Source organism: Arachis hypogaea, chromosome 8 (assembly GCF_003086295.3).
Source record: "Arachis hypogaea cultivar Tifrunner chromosome 8, arahy.Tifrunner.gnm2.J5K5, whole genome shotgun sequence".
Taxonomy (NCBI): Eukaryota; Viridiplantae; Streptophyta; class Magnoliopsida; order Fabales; family Fabaceae; genus Arachis; species Arachis hypogaea.
Window position 1 is genome coordinate 16,191,712 of NC_092043.1, and position 17,056 is coordinate 16,208,767.

Consider the following 17,056-nt stretch of genomic DNA (forward strand, 5'->3'; position numbering starts at 1 on the left):
CATGAGCAACAAATCAAAGACTCAAAATCCTCGTATAATTGATAGTGATCAGGAGAAAGATTTGATGTTTTAGCGTATGAAGATATTTTTGAAGGAATTCAAGCCTGTACACGTTTGATGTTTTAGCGTATGAAGATGTTTCCGAAAGAATTCAAGCCTGTACACGGCGCTTGTGCGAAAGAATTTTCTTAGATAGGATCTTTTCCGTAGGTACTATGGAGGGAGCTCTCTATACAATATGGAATAAACTAGAAGGATTCAGAGTAGTTGAAAAATTCAGGAATCAATTTCAATTTTTCTTTGAGAATGATTCTGATGTGACTCGAATTGAAAGGGGTTCGTCTTAGTTATTCAAGAGTTTTGTTATTCATGTTCACAGATGGAAGCAATAAATAAACATGGAGGATAATCACATCTCTTCTTTTTCTGTATGGGCACAATTTTGGGGATTGCCTGAACAATACAAAACGCTTGAGGTTGGCCGAAAATTGGGTGGGAGACTTGGTCAAATTGAAGATGTTGCTCTATTTGAAGTTAGAAGCAAAGATACACACATAGTGAAAGCTAAAGTGGCGATGATAAAAGAGTGAGGGATACACTGAAATTGCTTGATCCTAATCAGAAAATATTAAAAATCGTAGTACGCTATGAACGTATAGGTGTGTTCTGTACTTATTGTGCAAAATTGGGACATAAATCTAAGAACGGTCAATTTTTTATTGATGATTCTGCCCAAAAAATATCAAAAAAGATAAAGTTGGTGAATGGCTTAAGGCAGATCAAGTTGGTAGGGGTTTAACTGAAAAGAGAAACCAACCTCGGAATGGTACTATTCCAGCTCAACCGGAGAAAAAATCTCCACCTGTTTAGCTTTTTGATAATTTCTCAAAATTGAGTGTGCAAGATGATCAGAAAAACCAGAATAATGAAAAAATTGCTGCCAATTCAGGTTCTAGAGCAGAAAATGAGAATGAATCAAAAAACACAGGTATGCCTGTTGATACTAATTCTTCTTCTAATTCTTTATTGGAGATATTCTTCTTCTAATAAGAGAACACAGGTCGGCCGTGTCCAACCATGTCTTAATAAAAAATAAAAAAAATTCGAACATGTTTAAATATATCTAAATATTTTATATCATGTGTCAGCATATCCAACCTTATTCTTAACATGTATTTTTAAAATAAATTTAGAAATAGTATATATTATTATTTATTAAAATAAAATATTTTAAATATTTTATATAATTAAATAAGATATTAAAAATAATTAAAAAATTAATTTATCTTTTAATATCAATAAAATATCAATATATCATTACTATTTTTCTAAAAAATACATCATATTTTATATATATGCATATTCTCGTGTCTTATAAAATTTTAAAATCCTTATGTTGATGTATCTTATATTATATCGTATTCCGTATCCATATTAGTATTCATACATCATAACTTTTTACCAATTAATTTTAGCACAAAAATTAAGAATATAGAAATAAAATATATATCGATAATGTATATAAAATTCTTCTACTGAAAAATTGGGTTCATCTTTTTAGGCTTGGTTTGGTAAAGCTTTTCGAATATGTGCTTGTATTTTTTAAAAGTTCAAGCTCCTCATTTTGTATTTGGTAAATAAAAAATACCATGTGCTTGTGCTTGCAGCTTTTAAAAGATCGGGGTACTTTTGAAAACACCTAGGTTTGGTTTGGTAAAGCTTTTTTAAGAGGTGCTTGTACTTCTTAAAAGCTTAAACTCCTCATTTTGTGTCTAGTAAATAAAAAATATCATGTGATTGTGCTTGCAACTTTTAAAAGATCAGGTACTTTTGAAAGCACCTAGGATAGAGCTTTTCAAAGTTGACTTGTACTTTTCAAAATTTAAAAGTCTAATATAACCTCATATGTTAACTAATTTTCAAATTTAATGCTTGCATTTATATCTATTATAGTATTTTTAAATTTTAAAAGCTATTTTACCAAACACAATTGATGTTGCTTATATTTATTAAAAGCTATTTTTGATTTGATTTACCAAATATAAATGTTATAACTTTTAAACCGCCATCTTTTAAAAGTTAACTTTTATAAGTTACTTTTGAAAAGTAAGTTTTACCAAACTAAGCCCTAAGATAGAGCTTTTTAAAGTTGGCTTGTACTTTTCAAAATTTAAAAGTCTAATATAACCTCATATGTTAACTAATTTTTAAATTTAATACTTGCATTTATGTTTATTATAGTATTTTTAAATTTTAAAAGTTATTTTACCAAATGCAATTGTTGTTGCTTGTGTTTATTAAAAGCAATTTTTAATTTGATTTACCAAACATAAATATCACAACTTTTAAAAAGTTATCTTTTAAAAGTTAACTTTTATAAACTATTTTTAAAAAGTAAAAAATTTACCAAACTAAACCTTAATTTGCTGCACCAGTTTTAGTTTAGCAAACAACAATAATTATAAGGGCAGTGCTATGATGTAAAAGAACATTTTTTTATTTAGCAGGTGTTAAAAAAGCGTGGCATAATTGAAGTTTAACGTGTGTTGAAGTTGTTTGAGCACGCGCAGACGGTATTTGCTGGAACATTTATGAAAACACAGAAAATGTAGATTTTGTCACAAGCATGTAGTTTAATTAGCAGGGATTAATGTGTTGTTAATGATGATAATTATGGTGCTGGAATATTTTGTTGTTTATGCCCATTTTGCTACTTTTTTTTTGGTTTACCCAAACGGTATCCCCCAACCCGACAGGTTGAAGACTAATCCGTCGCGAATCTGAGCTCCATTTAAGGGTCTGTCGCTGGCCAATGAGTTGCTGCATGCACAAGGCGGGGTTCGAACTCCCGACACTTGCTTAAGCGGACGAGTGAGCTGACCACTCGACCAACCCAAGTTGGTTTCCCATTTTGCTACTTTGACATGCACATTTTCGACTTGGGCCATTATTTTTGTGAATGTTAGTTGTGGATATAACTCTCAAACAGAGAAATACTTTTTAAAACCACAAACTTTTCGTTGAAAGATTGGGAGTACTTTTGAAAGTAATTAAGGTAGAATTTTTTAAAGTTGTATTGTACTTTTTAAAATTTAAAAGTTTAATATAACTTCATATATTAACTAATTTTTAAATTTAACGCTTAAATTTATGTCTTTTATAGTATTTTTAAATTTTAAAATTTATTTTATTAAATATAATTGTTGTTACTTGTGTTTATTAAAAATTATTTTTAGTTTGATTTACCAAATATAAATACTATACTTTTTAAAAAATTATCTTTTAAAAGTTAACTTTTATAAGCTACTTTTAAAAAATAAAAATTTTATCAAACTAAGCTTTGGACTTATTTAAAATGCAAGAATAAAAGTGTAATAACTTAAAAGCCTTTAATTGAATAAATGAGTTGTTTTTTTTTAGCAAAGTTAGAAAAAAAATCAATATGTTAGGATTTACATCATATGCTTAGGTTTTAGAATTTACAATTTACGGTATACGATTTACGCCAAAACTCATGTAAATAAAAATTTTCAGTCAAAACGAGGACTAAATTATCATTCATCGAGTGTTCCTTACTCATTGAAACTATATTTAGTCTCGAAATATACACAAGAGATTATTCTTGACCAAAATAATATGTTATAAGTCTCAAAATATACTCACCTCTCTCCCCGGAGGTTGTAAGCTACCTCAAAATTTATATAAATAAAGATTTTTGATAGACTAAAATATCATCCTTTGCGTGTTCCTCACTCGATTGAAACTATATTTAGCTTTGAATTCTTGTGGCCGGATGTGTTGAATTGAATTTTTAGTAATTTTCTAAAAAGGCATGGAAACTATCTTGCTTTTAGGAATTTTTGTGGCGGTATGTATTGAATTAGTTTAGTAATAAAGATTTTATAATAAAAAAAATTTTTTGCACCAATGTTTTTATCATTTAACTGCATTTATTATTTTAACAATAAATAACTATACAGTTTACTCTTCATAACTTCTTCTTCTCCATTATTTTTTCCTCTTCAACATCAACTTCTTCTTAAGATCTTATCTAATTAATTTTAAAACCCTAAACATCTATTAAAAATTCTTTTCTATTATTTTAATGGCATAAGTTTAATATCAACTTTTTTTCTTGAGATCTTAATTAATTAATTTTAAAACCCTAAACCTCCATTAGGACTTCTTAATGAATTAATTTTAAAACCTTAAACATTCATCAGAATTTTTTTCTAATATTTTAATGGCATGAAATTATAAATTTAAAAACTTGAAAATTGTGTCATCAAATATAAAATTTTAACAGGTAATAACATTGATTATATTATTTTGACTTTAAAAATAAATATGATACCAACAAATAAAATTGTTACGACTAAATTTTAATAATTTATTTAAAAAAATATTGCTATCATTGAAAAATTATTTTACATTAAAGACAAATTACTATTTTTTCTTATAGTATTTTTCATCTCAATAGCCTGAAGATTAATTCACCATAAATTAAAGCTCCATTTATTAAGAATATATTGTTAGTCAATAAATTATTATATATACAATACGAGATTTAAATTCCTAATACTTACTTAAGAGAACAAACTCAACCAACTCAAATTAATTAAAACAAATACTAATTATTTTTAATTTAATATCTTTAATATTAAAAATTATTAAACTTTGATTTTAATTATAACTATATAAATATTTATACTCATAATTATTATATATTTTTTGTTTATTTTTTTAACAAAGAATTTTATATATTTTTATGTATACTGCACGAAAACACGCACTAATACCATCATAAAAATAAACTTATTTGTATAAAACAAAAAAACCCAGGGATCACACTTTTTCAAAAATAAATAATGATGTTACTTATGCCAAAAAAACACTAGATCACAAAAATAAAGATGCCCATCATTCTAGTTAATGGAACTGATAAACTATAAATTTGCAGCTGAGGCTTAGTTCAATTGGTAACACCATGTGCCTCTTAATATGCTGCATTTGGGTTCAAATCTTGGTGAAGATTTCATTTCTTTTTTCGAATTTGTTGGATCTCCTTCTTGTTTCGTTCTTTTTTTTCGATTTTAATGGTTTCTGAAATCAAGTTTTGAAATTATTTTGAAGATAATGGAACTTCAGAAATACACCAAAACGATTACAGAAATACACCCAAAATATCGCATAAATACACTCAAACGGTTACCGAAAGGATTACAGAAATACACCCAAACGGTTACATAAATACACCCAAAGGATTACAGAAATACACCCAAATGATTACAGAAATACACCCAAAACATGGGGAGACAGTATATTTCTTCTTGAAATCTTTTAATATTTTACTAGTTAAGGACGAGGCACATGGCAGAGACAATTTAAAAAAAACCTAGAAGAATAGTAAAACAATACTTTAAATAATGTTTCTTCGTTTTTCTGGTGATTTTTTATGGAGATTTGTATCTTTCCTTCTTGATTTCTTCTACTCTTTGCAAGAAGTTGGAACGTGTCTTCAGAATCGTAGTTTGTTTCGAAGTCGCTTGAATCTTGACGGTTTGCGTTTTGATTGAGGAAGAAGAGGAAGAGTGCGCATAATGAACGTATGCGTTGTACACTCGATTTTAAAGGAGTGGTGTGCGTATTTTTCTCTTTTTCTTGAACTTGGCCAACTTGTATAGTTTGTAAGCCAAAAAGACTTATATGTATAACAAGCCTCGTATTTAAAAAAAAAAAGTCTAACAACTTAATTAATATCATTAATCATACGTTAATTTAACATAATTTGAATTTGTGCTGATACAACTTACATTTTCTGTATCTCCACCTTTAAATCTGTAATAATGACTGCACGTGTGTAGACAAGATAAACACGCATCGTAAAAAAGCTACTTCACGTCTCTTCATCACATATGTAAAGAAAAAATCCTCAAGATAGTAACATTGGCCTAAGTATAAAGGAGAAATAATGGTCAATAATAACAGTTCAAAACAAAGTTAAAAATACAGTATTTTTTAAAATATATATATATATATATATTAAATAATAGCAGATAATTTTTTTTTAAAATAACACAAAAAATTTTCTAAACCAACAGAAAATTTAGACTTTTTATTTTTTGTCAGATCCGTACATACATATTTGGTGGTCCTATTTTCTTATTATTTAAGCTCTAATATGAGGATAAGGAAATCTAAAAATATTTTTTTCATTAAAAAAATATTTTATTTTTTTAGTCAATACAACATAGACACCCATTAAATATATTTTTTTTTTTCATCAAAAGAGATTCGAATTTATGTAACACTTATAAGAGGCAAATGTATTTGTTATTGTGACAAGCCTCGGCCACAACAAAATGTTACTTAAGCTCTGATCATAGATTGGGCCTGATCACTATATTGGGCCTAATAAACTTACTTTTCATGTTTGAACGGTTTTATCACAAAGGAGTATTGGTCCTTAAAATTACATTCGAACTTTAATTTAGTCTTTAAAATTTTAATTGTCTCAATTTAGTATTTAAAATTTTTAAATTTTAATCACGTTAGTCCCTACGATAATTTCCATCACAGAATCAATTGAAAAAGTTTGGAACTAAATTGAGGCAATTAAAACTTTAAGGACTAAATTGAGACTTGAGTATAACTTCACAAACCGAGTATTTTCTCCCCACGAAATGTTTCTTTACTAGAAAAATATGAGAAAGAAAAAGAAATCAAGTTGGGCTGATCGAATGATTAACTTACTAGTTTGCTAAAGCGTTAGTGATTTGAATCATGTAATAATTCATTAGTCAACAAAAAACCCTTAAATAGAGTTCTGATCCTAACAAATTAATCATTTACTTGTCGAAATAGGAAATACTATGGATAAAAAAAAAAAAAAAAGACTAACTTCCTTTTTTTTTTCATTTTTATGCTAATTGGCAATTTAAGTATTTTGTAATTAAGAATAAATTGTAAAATAGGATAAAGAGTGGAAAATAGACGCAAAAACTTGGCAGCCATTGCATTGCAGGGGGAAGATGAATAACTGGTGGTGGTTGTAACAGAAGCAATTTAACTAACTTCATTTAATGGAATCTCCTCTTTCTCTTGAATTCTGGAAACAGCATCATGGGTTTGCTTAACCTGAGGCTCAATTATAATGCTTCTTCTGCTGCTATTCACTCTCCTTTCTCTTTCAACAATCACTCATGTATCGCACTTTCTTCTGGTCAGCTCAATTTTCCTTCCCTTTTTCATTATTAATTGCTCTGTTTTTATTCCTTGATTAATAATTTACAATTTGCATACTTAATAGCTGTTATGAATTATGACAAAGTCTGTTTGTTCAAGTTTTAGGTTTTATTGTTAGAATTAACTCATGGTCTAATTATGATTATTTATGTATGGTTTTTCTAGCCAGAAGTAGGGGAATACAATTTCAAGTTTCTAGCACAAAATAAAAAAATACACAAAAAAAGAAAGAAAAATAAACAAAAATATTGAAGCCTTTCTCTCAATTGCTGTGCTCTGAATTTTGGTTACAATTTTATCCAGCTGGAGGCAGGGAAGCAACTTTCAACTCAGCGAGGCTATCTTCGCTTTCGACCGTAAATGAAGAAGGAGAAGCATCCCAGAGAAGCTTTCCAACAGCATTCAGTTGTTTGTCATCAGAATTGGAAACCTTGGACAATGATTCTTTATACATAGAAGAAATCAAGGTACACCATAGGCCTTTTAATCAAGCTATATAATTATATTCTGGTATGAAGGGAAGCCTTAGAGCAATGATTGAGTTGTCTCCATGTGAGTTTAAGCCATGAAAACAGTCACGGATGTAACTATCAGCTTGAGCTGGTACATTACCCCCCTTTAGGTGCGGCTGCGACGCGGGATGTTTGTGCACTAAGCTGCCTTTTTTTTCCCTTTAATAATTATATTTTGGTTTCTATGCATAGACATAGATACATAGTGTGTGTGTTATTGTAAACTCTCACAAGGTTTATATTTCCCAGGTGAAGAAGGGTAAGAGGTCTATTAGTAGTGTGCAAGAAATGCTTAATAATACACAAAGACAAAGGCATTTTGAAAAGGAGATATCAACAGCCTGCCTCAAATTTCAGTCTTTTAGAGCGATACATTATCGTTTGTTAATGGAAAATCTAGGCACTTTGGAACAAACTTTCGCTGATTCTGAAGCAATTAAATTGACAAGTGACATTGTCTTGCAACTTGGAAAGCTTGGAGCTCTGGAATTGTTCAATGTCTGTCTGTCGAGATCTCTTGAACTGTCGTCACATGCCGTTGGACTTGGAGAGCACCAGAAGGAAAACAGGAAAATAGATGAGAAGATAGATAAAGTTTTTGTTCAGTCTACCAGGAAAAAACAGAATAAAAGAAGAACTCGGAAAGCATTTACTGCTATGGAAGTTCGGCTGCAGCCGTTGACTTCAAAAGTTGATGATAAGGAATATAGATTGCATTCCCTTCCTGCTTCTGTAAAGAAAGCTTCAAATCGTAAAAATACAAGAATAATGGTTGCTAGAAGGGAGGCAGAAATGTCAAAAGGAGTAAAGGTTAGTTTATACTTTATACTATCTTTGATTACTTTACAGAGACTTTCTTGATTACATTTACATATATCTGTCATTCTCATATTTCAAGGTAACACTTACTAAATCATCGACCTTTAACCACTTTTCAATCTTAAGCACAATAAAGAATGAAAGGTTTATCATACAAATTAGTAATGAAATAGAAGGTATTCTGGAGGAAAACAGCCAATTTTTTATTTTGGGTTTAGGTTAGACTGTAAAATGACTAAAGTGGAAGATATTGTAAACTAAAAGGAGTATGTTATTGTCAAGTAGAATAGGTTCAACTGATATCATGATTTGGATCTTTTGGTTAAATATTATAATTATGTGCCATTCTAGGTTCTAGCAGAGTTGGAGAAAATTCGAGAAGGAATAGAAGAGAGTACAAATCAAGTAGCAAGCTTGAAAAGCTGGGCAGAAGCAGCTGGAGTTCATGAGAAGGTGCTACAGCAGAAGTTGCATTACTGCCAACGTTGTCGTGACGAGCTTATACGAAGTACTCGTTCCTTGGTCGTTTACCTTGCAAGGAAGTACAGGGGTATGGGAATAGCACTGGAAGATCTACTTCAGGTCTGTTTGGTTATTGTATATGCCGTTTTATTTAATCATTTTAATGGCCTGAGCAAGAGTTTTGTGCTGGATCTTTAATTGATATCATAAGACACACAAATCTTACCAAAATGAATCAGAAGAAACTAGATAAACTTGGGAGAAATTTTGTTTTGCGGGTAAAGTGCAAACAAAGAACTTTAATTGAAGGGGGCTTTGAATTCTGTGTATAACAGATTGATTTGTAAGGTGCTACCCCAAAAGTAGAAGTATGAATAAAATCAAACTTTAGAATAGACAGGGAATATACTTATTTGAAATTTTGCTTCTTTCATTTAGCTTTTCACTAAATTTGTAACTTTTGTCACCGTATTTCTTAGGCAGGATATATAGGTGTTCTCCAGGGAGCTGTGAGATTTGACTATACAAGGGGTTATAGATTCTCAACTTATGTGCAGTATTGGATAAGGAAATCAATTTCCAGAATGGTGGAACGATATGCTCGAGAAATCGTAGTTCCTGTATGTTCCTCTTCTGCATAGCTGGTTTGTTTTGTTTCCTTATACCAATGTCAATGTTTTGTGAAACCTTGATTTGATCCTTGTTTATTTTTTCATATTTGTTATTCTTTTTAGTGGTCATTGAGCAGGGCCATGAATCAGATACAGAAAGCACAAAAATCCCTGAAAATGACCTCCATGAAAAGCCCAGATGATCATGAAATCGCAAAGGCGACAGGTCTTTCTTTGGAAAAAATTAGATCAGCTGGAAATTGTCTGAGAGTTGTTGCTTCGACCAATCAGAAGATGGGAGACTCTCTTAGTGTAAAGTATACGGTAAGAATTTGATATATTTGACTAAATTTTTTAGCTGATCATCATATTCTCTATCGACAGGTGTGTATCAGTTCAATGTACGAGACAGAACGAGTACAAAATATTTCTCATGTAGAGTAGAGCATTATAATCTCAAGAAATATATCCTTAAACATTGTTGTTACTTGTTTGTTAAGTCATAAGTTGTTTTTTGCATAAATGTTATGCAGGAATTTATGCCTGATATGTCAATAGAGAATCCTGAAGAAGCTGTGATGAAGCAACACATGAGAAAGGACTTATATGATCTCTTGAAAGTCTTGGATTCAAGAGAAAGAGAAATATTAACCCTCCGTTTTGGTCTTAGAGATCACCATTCAAAGTCACTTGAAGAAATAGGGAGATATTTCAAAGTTAGCAAAGAATGTGTGAGGAAGATAGAAAGGAAAGCACTAACAAAATTAAGGAACAAAGCAGCTACATCAAATTTCAATTTTTATTTATTGGATTTAGATTCTTAGATGTCATTGGCTTTGGTGGAGTTTCAATAGTTTTGGCTTGTCTATCACTTTTAGTTGTCGCTAGTGCAGCATCATACCATTTTAAAGATATTTTTTACTGTATATATAAAAGTATTATATTATATAAAACAGTGTAAACGATAAAGCATGTGATACTGTTTGTGTGTATTGTTTCTTCTTATTGGACATGGAAATAAATAGTATAATACCTATTCTAGTTACCTTATGTGTTCAAAGATTGTTCCAATTTGTTCTTGTAAAATTTTGTGCTGCTCTTGTACTTGAGCCTAAACTACAACATGAGGTGGTAATCAATCAGAAATTCTTGGTGTACATTTTATCTTTTGTGTACACTTTATATCCCCTTTGTTAGTAAATGTATTTATAAGAAAGTAGATATTCATTGTAGAAAGAAATAGAGGGCTGCTACACATACAAGTCTTTTTGGTATACAAGTTCATACAAGTTAGCTCAAATCCAACAAAAACAATTCTCAAGTTAGATTGCGTGTAAACACGCACTTCTCTAACTCTTGAATAGCGCAAACACTTCTCTAACTCTTGAATAGCGCAAACAGTTCTTCTCCCTCAATCAAAACTGCAATGCTCATAATTCAAACAAGGATCAAAATCTCTCAAAATCTTCGTGAAAAGTAAAGGAAGTTGCGAAGCTGAATTCGAAAAGAATTATGAGAAAATGAAATAAGAAGATGAAGAAGAAGAAGCAGCAGAAGATGAAGAGAAGGAAGATGAAGAGTTTTGAATTATGCAGAACTTATCAGCACACATAGACTAAAAATTCTTAAACAATATACTTAAATATCTTTGTGTTACACCGAAATTTGCTGCAAATACAGAAAAATATTTCCTCTAATGCTGCATTTTTTTTCTTCTTCTTCTTTTCCTTATTTCTTTCTTTCTTTTAGTTGAATGAATGTAAGTTCATCCCCTTCTAAGTAATTTTGTAGCATTATATGTTTCTTCTTTGTTTGATTTTTTTGTTTTTATTCTTGTTAAGAGAGTAAAACAAGAATAAACTTGAGAAGGTAAAACAAAAAGGAAAAGATGAATAAGAAAAAAAGAAGAAGAAGATGGTGATGATGATTAAAAAAAAAGAAGCAGCAGAAGATGAGGAAGAGGAAAAGGAAGAGTTTTGAATTATGCAGAAACTATGTAGAACTTATCAGTACAAAAACACCGAAAATTCTTAGACAATACACTTAAATATCTTCGTGTTACACTGAAATTTACTGCAAATACAGAAAAATGTTTCCTCTAATACTATAATTTTTTTCTGTATGTAGAATACCCACACTTCAATTGGCCCCAAGATCACTCACTCTCTTAAGTAACACTATCATATTTTTAAGGTTTAATTACTCTGTTGGTCCCTATAGTTTAGCAAAATTTTCAATTAGGTCCCTACACTTTTTTCCTTTCAATTGGGTCCCTGCTCCCAATTTTTTTTTTCAATTAGGTCCCTATTGACGGTAAACGTTACAAAAAACGTTAAGATTGAGTGATTTGACCATTATAACCCTCACTTATCCCTTACAAATGAAGGAGAGTCAGTAGGATCTGAGTTCTAACTCTCTTCTTTTCGCCTCTTCCTCAAACTTCTGCTCCTCTCTTTGCAACCCCTTACCCTTACTATGTCAATACTCATAGAGCAGAGTTAGTTATCTTCAGGAGTCTCTAGTTCCAGAACCCTTGTCAAGAAGAGACATCTTTGTTTTTGTGGTGAGGCAGTTGCTGTGATGTCTTCTTCGGCAGTAGCAAGCCATGGAAGTAGGTATGTTGGTTGTGGGAGAATGCTAAAATGCAAGTCCTTCGAGTGGATTGATGATGAAGAAGATAAGAAGAGCGGATGGTTGAAGCAAAAGGAAAGGAGGGTTCGGTGCTTTTGTGGAGACACTCTGATTCTTCGTAGTTCAAGTACATCAAAAAATCCAAACAGAAGATTCATTTCTTGCCCTAATAGGAGATGCAAGTTTTTTGAGTGGGTTGATGGGAAAGAAAAAAAAGATATCTAGAGAAGATGCAGTGAACAGTTCACAGCAAGTACCTAGAAGGGTTAGAGAATTTGAGGCACAAGAAAGGAAGATAAACAGATTAAGTGTGGATCTAGAGAGATTAATTGCAGAGGTTGGAGAAGTAGATGCCTGGGTAGGAAGGTTATGTGCTGAGCTGAGTTCAGTGGAGGAGCAATTTGCTAAGATGGAAGATAGTATGAAAAAGTAATACAAGATGCTAATTATGCTGGGCTTGATATTAGGTGTTTTGATTGTTGCAGTGTTATATGTAAAGATGTAGAAAGCATGGCTGTTATGATAATGTAATAGTCTATATAAGACAATAGTGTACTGTTTATGTTGGGTGCAATGAAGTTATATGAAATGTTTAATTTTTGTAAATGAAAGTTGTTCCTTTGCTATTTAATATGCATACAAGTATGATACTGAGAAAAAAGTAGGTAAAACAAAAGATGCCATTGAATTATAATAGATACCATTGTTTTTTACATTATATAATGTAGGACACCTAGATAGCAACAAAATAAATGTGACACCCACTCATAACAGTTTTCTACCCACATAACAAAAGTGGTCCACAACACATAATAACAGTGGTCCAAACAATAAAGAAACCAGAGTCACAGGTGAACACAAATCCTACATAACACAAGAGATATAAAAAAGAAACCCTAAACTCTCTTCAGCCTCAATCAAGTGTAAGGTCAACATGTTCAGGCGGCTGATTTGTTTCCTTCCTAACTCCAATCTTGAGTCTTCCACTTCTTCTAACACCAAATATTTTGGTCTTGGGCAAAGGTTGAGATGCTGGTGCAGTGGGCAATAATGCAGGTGTAGGCAAAGTGGTGGGCAGTGATGCGGGTGTGGGTAAGGTGGTAGGCTGTGATGGTGGTGCAGGGTGTAATAGTGGTGAATGAGTTTTTGTAGGCTGTGAGGGTGGAACAGGGGTGTGTGGTGGCTGGAATGGGGGTGCAGGGGTGTGTGGTGGCTGGGATGTGGGTGCAGGGGTGTGTAGTGGCTGGGATGTGGGTGCAGGGGTGTGTGCTGGCTGGGATGGGGGTGCAGGGGTGTGTGGTGGTTGGGATATGGGTGTAGGGGTGTTTGAAGGCCTTGATGCTGTTGCAGTCATGGGTGTAGCCCTCCCTCTACCCCTTCCTCTGGCCATCCCTCCTGCTGCTCTTCCTCTGCCTCTCCCTTTAACCATCCTGGATCTAGCAGTTGCAGTAGCTGCAGATCCATTTGCTTCATCAGCAGTAGTAGGTTCATTAGCAGCAGTTCCAGTTGCAGCATCAGATCCTTGTGTGTCTTCAGGAGCTACAAGATGAAATAGCAGTTAATAATAGTACATCAACATATGAACAAAATAACTTGGCAAACAATACCTGTCACTATAGGGTTTGGACAAAGTCTCCTATTGTGTCCGTATTGGCCACAATTACTGCAGGTAACAGAAGTTCCAGATCTTCTATATTTTGTTTGTGATCTGTTTTCATCGGGTTCCCTTATCCTAACCATCCTTGGCCTTCCTAGTTTAACTCTGAAAATTGGAGGGATGATGGTATCGCATTGTATCTTTGGCCACATATTTTCTCCATTGATTGGTGATATTGACTGTCCATATGTAGCAAGGTATGCTGCCTTGCTGTAATAGTTATTACAGTAATCTTCTGGGTTGTCACCCTTCTCAAAGATAGCACAGCAAGCATGGGGACACGACATACCACACAAACCCCAGAACCTACAACTACACCTGCCAGCCATCAAATTGACCACAAACCTTTCCATTATCATCTTGTTCTTATGGTGGACTTCAAACTTCAGGTCTCCTGCCCATTTAGCTTGCCACTCCATAGCTCTAACCGCGATGATATCTAGCCGTTTCTTGGGTTTTGGCAAAAGTGTACCCTCATACCTCTCTGTCTCCTTCTTTTTCTCTGCAAACCTTGTCATCAAATAGCACCTAATCCATTCAAACATTGTCAGAATTGGCTTGTCTCTTGCCTCTAGGATTCTTCCATTGAATGCCTCCGAGATGTTGTTCATCAGCATGTCACTCTTGGCCAGAAATGTAAAGTGACTCTTTGCCACAATTTTGGATCCAAAGCAAACAACTTCTCATAACAGCCTCTGTTGAGCTCCTTTAGTTGATTCATCATTCTTTCCCATTCTTCCACATAGGTAGCTTTGGCAATAGACAAAATTAGGTCCCTTAGTACAGTACCACCCCCATATGCTTTCTTACAATTGGCATATAAATGCCTCAGACAAAGCCTATGCTCCATTGTTGGCAATGCCTCTTGAAAGATTTGCATCAGCCCCTATTTTATTGATTCAGTCCAGAACACAATATACACAACATGGTCAGGTACATGTTCACTAACATATCAAATTTTGAAGATTAATGTTCAAAAGCTTAGCCATTGCATCTAAACAAAGCATCACTAACATATCAAATTCTGAATCACAATCTTAGGCATTGCATATATGATGATATAAATTTCAGATTTATATCTACAAACTTATCAAATGCATATATGATCATATATATATCAGCTTAATATTCACAAGCATCCAGTTGCATATATCATTATAAACATAGCAGACTTAGATTCACAACCATTTATATTCACAAACTCATATCAGTTGCATATATCATCATAAACATGGCAGACTTATATTCACAAACTTATATTCACAAACTCATATCAGTTGCATATATCATCACAAACATAGCAGAATTATATTTAGATAAAATTAGTTGCAAAAAAGTAAAGTAATACCTTTTGTTGGTCACTCATAAAAACCCACTTTCTTGATTCTCCAATGTCATTTAACAGCATCTCCAAGAACCACCTCCAACTGTCCTTAGTCTCTGCCTCTACTGAAGCTACGGCTATCGGAAAGTAATTGTCATTTGGATCTCTGCCAACAGCAACTAGCAGCTGCTGTCCATGGTCGCCCTTCAAGTGACATCCATCCACAACAATAATAGGTCTACACCCCGCCAAGAAGCCTTTCTTGACTGCATCAAGGCACATGTACATTCTCATAAATCGGGGCTGGTGCGTAAGAGAAGGCCTATCAACCAATATGGTCAGACTAGATCCTGGATTTGCCCTAAGAATCTCTGCACAGTAATCCCTTAGTTTAGCATACTGTTGGATTGCCCGCCTATGTACCTCTTCTCTTGCCTTCCTCCTTGCCCAGTAAGCCTTACCAACACTGATATTGGCCATGTATTTGTCTTGTATAGTCTGAATAAATGTCGCAAGCTTCATCTCTTCCCCTCTACTGATGTTGTTGGCAATCTTCTTTGAGATCCAACTACTTGATGTAAGTCTTCCGCTATAGTTCCTTCCACATGTATGCTTTCCATTCAACGTCTTGATCCGGAAACAGTCAGAAACCCCTACCTTACTCACAAAACAAACCCACTTGCACTTTCCCTTTCTTCCTTTGCAAACAACTCTACACCTCACCTTATCATTTTTTCGAAACCTAATGTCCCTACCATTCAATAGGGCATGCTCCTTAACAGCCTCTTTGAATTGACTAAGTGATTTAAATTCTAGCCCTACCTGAAATTCATACTCTCTGTTCATCTCTGCCTCATTGTACTTAGGGAACCTCCTCTTTTTTATCATATCATCAGAGTCCCCCTCATAACTATTTATGTCATCAGTCTCATATCCATCAGATAAGCCCCTAAGCTACTCATCACCCTCCCTTAAACCTTCATCACCTTCAGCTGTTCCAGCTGCTGCAGTTCTCTCATCATTTAGTGGGCCAGTAAATCCCCCAAATGCATTTGATGGTGGATCATTATCCTCCACCTCAAACCCAAACTGATCATCATGGTCACCATCATCAGCACTATCATCAAATACCTCTTCTTCAGTAGAAGGCTCTGACTCAGCATCCACTTCAACCTCTAGCAACCCATCATCATCAGCAATGTCCTTACCTTCCTCTGTCACATAATCAGCATCAGTTGAAGTGATCTCAATCCCCTTACTTTCTCTGGCTCCATCGACAACATATAGCTCACAATGTTTGCAGGAATTTGACACCAGTGACCTAGCCATTCTCATCGCATCCCCATCGGACTTCAACTCTCTAAGACTTGACTTCAAATCCATCCCAGGTTCCTTGTACCAGACCCTAGCGAAACCCTTATGCCCTAGTTGCTTTATCTGACTGACAATCTCTTGCAATGACCATTCATCAACCTCAAAATGTAAATCCTCCACAACCATTCTTCCTAAATACTCTAATCGTTGTCCACTGTCAACAAATTTGCCACCATGATGGATTTCGATACTGAAATCCAAATCACCCATAACTGCATACCAAAAAAAAATAATGCCATAAATCCCTCTTCAAACACATTCAGAAACAAAAGGAAGCTCTAATAAACAGAATGACAAACTTTTCCAGGAGAAAAGAACAAAAACCCTTCAACGAGTGAAACGTTGAGCGTTGTCTTACCTAGATGAAGAAGCAACACCTACGACGACGACAGTTATACCGGAGACGCCAAACCCTCCCGCA

General features: G+C 33.4%; 2 protein-coding genes across 2 annotated transcripts; one reads left to right on the forward strand and one right to left on the reverse strand.

Moving 5' to 3' along the window:
* Positions 1-6,948: 6,948 nt before the first annotated feature.
* Positions 6,949-10,694, forward strand: LOC112706317 (RNA polymerase sigma factor sigC). Its single transcript, XM_025757568.3, has 7 exons — positions 6,949-7,222; positions 7,549-7,712; positions 8,007-8,567; positions 8,928-9,158; positions 9,518-9,658; positions 9,773-9,973; positions 10,183-10,694. Exons 1-7 carry the CDS (start codon positions 7,123-7,125, stop codon positions 10,471-10,473), a joined length of 1,689 nt encoding a protein of 562 aa, XP_025613353.1. The 5' UTR covers positions 6,949-7,122; the 3' UTR covers positions 10,474-10,694.
* Positions 10,695-14,547: 3,853 nt separating this feature from the next.
* LOC112705065 (uncharacterized) lies at positions 14,548-16,149 on the reverse strand. Its single transcript, XM_025755925.1, has 2 exons — positions 15,286-16,149; positions 14,548-14,823 (listed from the first exon to the last, which is right to left on the reverse strand). The coding sequence occupies exons 1-2, from the start codon at positions 16,147-16,149 to the stop codon at positions 14,548-14,550; spliced, it is 1,140 nt and encodes a 379-aa protein (XP_025611710.1).
* Positions 16,150-17,056: the final 907 nt, after the last annotated feature.

Coding starts and splice junctions, on each gene's coding strand:
- LOC112705065 (XM_025755925.1), bottom strand. CDS start 16,149: ATGATAAAAAAGAGGAGGTTCCCTAAGTACAATGAGGCAGAGATGAAC. Junction 14,824..15,285: donor TTATGAGTGACCAACAAAAG/GTATTACTTTAC, acceptor TCAATAAAATAG/GGGCTGATGCAAATCTTTCA.
- LOC112706317 (XM_025757568.3), top strand. CDS start 7,123: ATGGGTTTGCTTAACCTGAGGCTCAATTATAATGCTTCTTCTGCTGCT. Junction 8,568..8,927: donor AAATGTCAAAAGGAGTAAAG/GTTAGTTTATAC, acceptor GTGCCATTCTAG/GTTCTAGCAGAGTTGGAGAA. Junction 9,659..9,772: donor CTCGAGAAATCGTAGTTCCT/GTATGTTCCTCT, acceptor TATTCTTTTTAG/TGGTCATTGAGCAGGGCCAT.